General features: G+C 51.7%; 1 protein-coding gene across 1 annotated transcript in view; it reads left to right on the forward strand.

The window, feature by feature from the left end:
- Positions 1–1,942: 1,942 nt before the first annotated feature.
- Positions 1,943–8,138, forward strand: part of NOS2 (nitric oxide synthase 2, inducible) — a 36,154-nt gene continuing 29,958 nt past the window's right edge. The window contains exons 1-3 of the mRNA XM_010861443.1: positions 1,943–2,056; positions 5,709–5,793; positions 6,578–6,700. Coding sequence (XP_010859745.1) covers positions 1,950–2,056; positions 5,709–5,793; positions 6,578–6,700 — 315 coding nt within the window. The 5' untranslated portion in view covers positions 1,943–1,949. The remainder of the gene's footprint in view (positions 2,057–5,708; positions 5,794–6,577; positions 6,701–8,138) is intronic.

Below are 8,138 nucleotides of genomic sequence, written 5' to 3' on the forward strand. Positions count from 1 at the left end.
CATTCATTGCATACACAGCAGCTAAACAGAACAGATACTGTTTAGAAAGTCCTTATTACTGTGTTGTCTTCTCTGATGGCTCAGACAGTAAATAATCTGCCCACAATGAGGGAGCGCTGGGTTCAATCCCTGGGTCAGGAAGAGCCCCTGGAGAAGGGAATGGCAACCCACTCCAGTATTCTTGCTTGGAGAATCCCACAGATTCCCACAGTTGGACAGAGGAACTTTGTGGGCTACAGTCCATGGGCTCACAAAGAGTTGGACATGACTGAGTGATTAACACTATTACTGTGACAATAATGAGGTAGGAGTTATTATTAGCCTTATATTACAAGGTTGAGTGACTTCCTTGGACAACATCTGGAAAGGGGAAGAGCTGAGGTTTGAACCAAGTCTAAACTCCTAACTTGGACACTATACGGACTCTCCCCGATGGCCTGGTGGGTGCTGGGCTGAGAAAGGCACGGAGGAAAGAGACCCAGTTCCCACTGCTGGGGAGAGGGTGGGGGAAAGGATGTCTTTCTCACTGGTTTGGGGAAGAATACACACAAACCGGAACGTTAAAGAGCATTATAAATTAGGGTGAGGTGGACAGAAAGGTAGACAGGGGGTTACAGGAGAACTGGGGGATGCTGGGATCCATTCTGGGAATACTGTAGGGGGCCTGGCCTGGCTGGAGTGTGTGTGGGGGTGGGGTAGGGGATGGGAATGGGGAGAGGGCTTTAGAGAGGAGGCAGGCCCAGCTGGACTTCACCTAACGGTGGGGTGGGGGTGGGGAGAATGTTACTGGAAGAGGAAGCTGCAGCACAAAGGGGATTTTATCCTGAAAGCAGTGGGAGCCAATTAATGTGTTTTGATTTGGAAAAGTAATTTTAAAATCCATTCAGGTGTAATAAGACCCAGGACTTTGTATGTGAGTAATGGTTCTATATTTTATGAAAACAAATGATTAGGAAGTGAACATGGGGCGTTCGTGGGCCTGTGTTTTAGAGACAAAGGCAAATGTTGAGAACATCTAGGTGAAGTTGAATGGGATCTGGGACAAAATCAAGGTGGGTTGCAGTAGGCTCAGAATAAATATGTATCCTCTTTCCACGTTAATTTGGGTTTTGGATTAAACACACTGGAGGACGCATAGGAAGGCTCCTCATACTCTGGGGTCGGAGGCTGCTGCCCTGCCTCTGTCTGGACCCTAGGAATTATCCGGCTCCCGGTATAAGGAGCTACACACAGAGGGAGCAAGGTCCGTGGCCCCGTTGCGCCTTCCAGGTAATGAGGACCAGGAGCTTGAAAGGGACCTGAGGAAGCCCCTGGCCAGCCACGCTGACTCCCACTAAAGCTCCCCCGCCAGGTCTGCACTTCTTTAAGGCTTCTTTCCTGGAATCGAAATGAACATGCAGGAAAGAAATAGTACTTCCTGGGCCAGCCCCGGAAGGTGGGAGAACTTCAGCTGTGGCCTGGGGCTCCTGTGAGGCCTTGGGCAAGCTCCTTCACTTTTCATGGCCCTGAGCTTCCTATCAAGTGAGGATAACAATACAGAATTGCCTTCTTGAGTGGAGTTAGTAAGGGGAAGATGAAATAACGGACAGGAAAGTTTGCTTTGTAAACTATGACGCACCGTACAATGAGAGTTATTATTATGGTCATTAATGTTCCTTCATGGGGAATAACAAACCCAAGGCCGGAGTCTCAGCCCAGAGACAGGCCAGTGGCATCCATAAGGCACACCTTCCCGCTGACGCCCGCTGGAGCGGAGGCGCAGGGCGAGGGGCGCCCGGCCCGGACCAGGCAGCCGCCGGCCGAGCGGACACTCTGGCCCGGATCCAGGCTCGGGATGAAACCGAGTCTCTCGCTCCGCCCCGGGGCGGGGGCTGCGGGATCCGGCGGCGATAAAGGGGCCAGCGCGGCGGGGCGCGGGGCGCCCTCCGAGCTGCGCCCACCGTCGGGCCATGCGCGAGGGGCTGGGCGCCGCGTGCGAGGCCGCCCGGCCCCGGCTCTGCCGGCTCCTCCGCAGGATCCTCCGGCCGCAGCCCGCCTGCCGCCTCCGCCGAGCCAGGTACTGCGCGGGCCGGGGTCCACCCTGGGAGGGAGGCTAACTCCGGTGCGCACTGAGCCTCTCTGAGCCTCGGCTTTCCGGGGAAAACAGGAGGGTTGGGATATTCGCTCTGTAGGATTCTGATGGGAATTTACTTAAAAATTTTTCCTGGTATAGAACGCATCAGATCAGTCGCTCAGTCATGTCCGACTCTTTGCGACCCCATGAATCGTGCAGCACGCCAGGCCTCCCTGTCCATCACCAACTCCCGGAGTTCACTGAGACTCACGTCCATCGAGTCAGTGATGCCATCCGGGGTTGCAACTCAGTAGCCACCAAAGACCCAGAGAAACCCCACATGCACACCTGAGAGGTGTCTGCAGGCTGTGTGGGTGTTTCAGCACTTGGGAGCTTTCTAGATTTCAACACTGGGGCTGCAACACCCGTTAGGATAGATAGGGTTAGAGAGCAAGGAGGTTCTTGTTTTACAAGTAAGATCCATTTCCCAGAACGCCTCCTGGCCCCCCTCCTGGCCCCCCACCGCCCGTATATAGAGAAGGGGACCTGTGGCGAAGTTGGGACCACAAGGGAATCAGCTCCGGAAGGAGCCACCGACTGCAGCTCTGACCTCAGCGCCCTGTCGCTCGAGCACCTGTGGACATTGCTGGGTCTGAACAAGAGCTGCACTTCAGCTTTCCTTTTGATGCCAGATCCTTAGGGTCCTCTGTTCCCGTGAAGGATCAAGCGGGACCCAGCACAGCTGTGGATTTAGCCAAATTGCAGTATCTGGGTGGGCACCGCAATAATTTGGCAATAAGTATCCAGAACCAAAGAGTCAGACACAGCCTAGCGACTGAGAACGCCTGCATTCCAGAACCTTGATATGTTCACCCTCTGGGTGAACCCTTATCTTCCAGCAACTAACCCAAAGAAATCCGCTTACTAGGGGAGAAAGGAGACTGTGCATAGCTTCGTATATTCATGCTTCAGGTTAAAAAGAAGTTTCCCAATTACGGAAGGAATTCAGAGTCACTGAAGAAAGTTGGAAAAAACAGACGCGGATAAAGAAAAATTCAAATCATCTGTGATCTTATCAGTGCTAATCACTGTTACTAGCATTCTCCCCCACCACCCCCAGGTGTTTTTCTATGCCTTTGTACACATACACACTCACACGCACACAGAGCCAGCAGCAGGTCACATATAGTGTTTGAGGCATTATATATAATAGTGAAGAAATCGGATGCTTCCTAAAATCCAGCCATAGACGCTGGGGTCAGACTCACTATAGTCCATTGGTAGAGAGCATTTTTAGGTAACTTTTTAATGTGTGTGTGAGTGTGTGTTAGTTGCTCTGTCATGTCCGACTCTTTGCAACCCCACGGACTGTAGCCCGCCAGGCTCCTCTGTCCATGGGATTCTCTAGGCAAGAATACTAGAGTGGATAGCTGTGCCCTTCTCCAGAGGATCTTCCCAACCCAGAAATTGAACCTGGGTGTCCTGCATTGCTGGTGGATTCTTTACCATCTGAGTCACCAGGGAAATCCCAACATTTTAAATTGGGGGCAATACTTTTGCTAAGTGAACAAGGACATTGTTTCTCAATCTAAAAGTTACTATAGACCAGTAAGTGTTGCAGATTCTCCAGTTCTGTCAGTTCAGTTCAGCCACTCAGTTGTGTCTGACTCTTCACCACCCCATGGACTGCAGCACGCCAGACTTCCCTGTCCATCACCAACTCCCAGAGCTTGCTCAAACTCATGTTCGTTGAGTCAGTGATGACATCCAACCAGGCAGAAGTAAAGGCGAGGAAACAAGAATAAAATGGTGGAATGGGGTGGGGGGTGATGGTAAAAGCTTGAGAAGAGCAGTAAGGCATTGCCTCCCTGAGGACCCCAGCCTCAAAACATCTTCCCGTGTAAGCAGCCCCATGATGACAACTCAGTCATGGCTTACCTGTTCTGAGTGTCCAGATTACCCTGTATTGGCTTTTTTTCTGGTGGGGCACACCAGACCAGACCAGTGGGGTGACGATAGCCAGTCACAGGGAGGGCATGGTATAGGCCCACTGAATCACTTGAATCAGAATGAAGATGCTTTCTGATACATACTCATTTTCTCTTAAAGGGACACTGTCTCTTTATAGTTATAAATCATTCAATGCAACCATATAATATATGTAGTTAATTACATAATGCTAATGTAAACGGTTGTCCCTGGTGGCTCAGAGGGTAAAGAATCTGCCTGCAATGTGGGAGACCTGGATTTGATCCCTGGGTCAGGAAGATCTCCTGGAGGAGGGCATGGCAGCCCACTCTAGTATTCTTGCCTGGAGAATCCCCACGGACAGAGGAGCCTGGTGGGCTACAGTCCATGGGAATGCAAAGAGTCCAACGCAACTGAGTGACTGAGCACAGCACAGCACGATGTAAATGGTCATTACTTTTTCTAATAACAAAGCAGCACACGCTCATTTGTCATTTTCCGACATCACAAATGTGTATAAGGTGGGAAATGAGCGACCTTTGTAGTCCTCGCTAATCACCTTTCCCCTGGGATGTGTGCGCACCCTAGAAAATACTGTAGAGAACGCGGGACACAATAAGCTTTCTTCCTGAGATGCCCCAGGAGGAGGCATGTGTGGGGTGTGACTATTAGAGGGGTGCTCACACTGTCTGTTCTCTGTAGTATATGTAGGGAGAGCAATCCTAAAATCCCAAACCGGAACCAATGGTTTCTGAGTGATTTCAGACTATTAGGGCTTTTTCTTCTTCAAACGATAGGCTAAATTCTTCTTCTTTTTAAACATATTTATTTGGCTTCACTGGGTCTTAGTTGTGACATGTGGGATCCAGTTCCCTGACCAGGGGATTGAACCCCAGGGCCCCTGCATTGGAAGCTCAGAGTCCCAGCCACTGGACCACCAGGGAAATCCCAAGTTAAATTCTTTTAAATCTGTTGTTTCCAAGCAAATATAACCAATATATTTTGAAAGTATCCTTATCTTCCAGAAATACTCAGATATTTACAGATGGCATGATGTCTCAGACTTGCTTTAAAATGAGAGCGAGGGCTGGGAGAGTAATGTTGAAACAGAATTGGCTGTGGGTTGATAATTGTTTAATTGGGCTGAATCTGGGTGACAGGCTTACAGGGGTTTATTACACTCTTCTCTCTAATTGTGTCTGTTTAACATGTTCCATAATACAATTTTAGAATAAATAAACCAGGATGAACCAAGTGCTATAAAGAAAAAAAGCTTAAGTCCCAAAGAGGGAGTGGGTGGGGTGGCGGGCAGTACTGCTGACCTGGGAGGGCAGGGTGGAAGGAGCTGTCCTCTGCCAGCTCCACTCTGTATCACGTTTGTACCTGCCTTCTGAGGGAGTCATCTTCACAGAGCTTCTGTGGGTCACCCTTTGGCCTGTTAGCTTTGGCTCAGCTCCCCTCTGGACTCTTTGGCTTTGTTGGGGGGGCAGGTGAGGGGAGAAGAGGAAGCAGGGTGGTGATGGTGCAGAGGCTGCCTCCTCCACCACGTTGGCTGGAAACCATGACGTCCACTCTCACCCTCTAGACCTCACTCCCCGCTTCGTCAAATGAGGGCTGGCTGAGGCGACCCTGAGTTCCCTCTCTGCCCTCGGACGCTCCATCTCATGAGAGCTGTTTCCTCTTGCAGTCCAGTGACACAGGATGACCCCAAACGTCACAGCCCGGGCAAGCACGGGAATGAGTCTCCCCAGCCCCTCACGGGGACAGTAAAGGTCAGTGAGTCACTCGGGTGTGGGAAGCCCCTTCCTCCCTTGCCCAGACAGATGTGGTGGGCAGCCTGGTGGATGCTGGGGTCTGGGCAGTGAGTAGAGACCCAGGGACACAGGTGGGGGCGAGGAAGAGCTTTGGGAGAGAGGGGGTGAACCATGGTGATCAGGAGTGGTAGACCCTGACCCCACCAGGGGGGTGGGCATCTGGGTGACATGCCTGTGTGGGCAGGCAGACCTGGGAGGGAGCAGACCACTCGTGGAGTCAGAGTGAGACCCTCAGAAGTGATCCCAGACTTGGCAGCTGAGCCCCAGCCCCAGCCTCTGGTCCAACGGTTCCGTCCTCCCTGCGTGGTTTGGCCCTTAGTGTTCCACAGAGGTGGGCAGAGGACTGGTTTGCATATTCTTCAGTGCCTCCCTGAAGGCCATGATCCCTTCTTCCTTGTCCCGTTTCTATTCTTAGGATTAGCGGCTGTGATGGTAATCTGTGCCGTGTAGACCCCTTAATCCCTCCTGTTGCAATTCCCCTGAGAGAGCATTTGGCAGACTCTTGGATGAGGACAGGAGCCTGGCCAATGGCCCAGGCACCTGGAGCTCCCAGCAGACTCTGGCCCAGGTGGCCTGGCTACCGGAAAGGGAGGAGGGCCGTGAGCTGACACCTCGACCCGTGTGCCACCCGCAGCTCCCCGCCCACCCGAGGCCCAAGCAGGGCCTCAGGGCTGGGAGAGACCCCTGTGGTCCTGGGGTCGGAGGCACTTAGAAACCCCTGATTTTTTTCCCTCCCTCTTAGACGTCTCCAGAATCCCTGAGCAAGCTGGACGCGCCCCCGTCAGCCTGTCCACGGCATGTGAGGATCAAAAACTGGGGCAGCGGAGTGACTTTCCAAGACACGCTTCACCAGAAGGCCAAAGGGGTGAGCAGTCTGAGGAACTACTTTTCTTTTTTTTGGGGGGGGGGGTTCCTTGGGTCTTAATTGAGGTATGTGAGACCTTTGTTATGTCATGCAGTCTCCAGCGTGGGCTCAGTAGTTGTGGCATGCAGGCTTAGTTGCCCTGTGATGTGGGATCTTAGCTCCCTGAACAGAGATTGAACCCGCATCCCCTGTATTGCAAGGCAGATTCTTAACCACTAGACCACCAGGGAAGTCCCTCGAGAACCACTTTGTCCCAAACTGGCAAAGCCATCAAGGCCGTTAATGAATCAAACAGATGTCCCCCTCAGCAAACCAGACAGCCATCTGCTTGGTCAAAGGTTACTGGGAACAGAGACTCTTGTTTCTCGTGAAACAGTAGGACTAAATGATGCTAACTCTCTGTTAGCTTCACACCACCCTCCCACCCACCGTCCCTCCCCCTACCCCAGGGATGATGGATAATCCAGAAGGTGAGATAAAGAATTATAGGCACACATGAATTCTTTCTCAGAGAGACAGATTTCATCATTATATCAGGGAGAATCTTCTAACAGAATTGCCCAAAGCTGGACTGAACGACATCATAAGGTAGTGAGCTCCCTGTCATGAAAAGGATTCAAGTGCTATTGGATAGGGAGATTGGAGAGGGGTTCCAAGCATCCAGTGAGTAGTTGGACTAAGTGCCCTTTAAGGCTTCTTAACTTCTAGGTTTCTTATTCTAAGTTTATATGCATTCTGTGATTGTAAAGTAGGAAAGGATTGAAAATTTCAAGGCCTTGAAAGCAGAATCATTTCCCACGCCTTCCAGGAATGACCACTGTTCACCTATGGGTGTGCTTTCTTTCAGTATTTTTTCTGTGCCATTCCCTACTTCGGGATTTGTACCTTCTCAGTTCATTTTGGCTGAATAGCAATAGTTTGTCCGCAGGAGTCGTATCAGCTTCTTTAAATGAGAAGATAGTCGAGATGTTCCCAGCATTCGAACTGTTGACTTTGCTCTAGGTCTGGGGCTGGCTGGGGACTTCCCTGGTGGCTCAGTTGTAAAGAATCCGCCTGCCAATGCAAGAGACCCAGGAGCCTCGGGTTCGATCCCTGGCTCAGAAGACCCCCCTGGAGAAGGAGACGGCAACCCACTCCAGTATTCTTGCCTGGAAAATCCCATGGACAGAGGATCCTGGAGGGTTCCAGTCTTTGGGGCTGCAAAAGACTCACAACTGAGCGACTAAAGAACAACGACTAGGGCTGGCGGGGGGGCGGCCCAGCCCACAGTCCGTGGTGTTCAGCCAGTCAGAGGAGAGGAGATATGGATGGGGGAAAAGCCTGGTCGACCCCAAGAAGAAGGTGCCACAGAGGTAGAGAGGGGTGGTGGGGAGCTGGAACAGTCAGAGTGGAAGGAGGTGGCCAGGAGAGCTGGCCCTGGAAGAGGATGGCCATCAGT

The sequence above is a fragment of the Bison bison genome, unplaced genomic scaffold, assembly GCF_000754665.1.
Source record: "Bison bison bison isolate TAMUID 2011002044 unplaced genomic scaffold, Bison_UMD1.0 scf7180017864472, whole genome shotgun sequence".
NCBI lineage: Eukaryota > Metazoa > Chordata > Mammalia > Artiodactyla > Bovidae > Bison > Bison bison.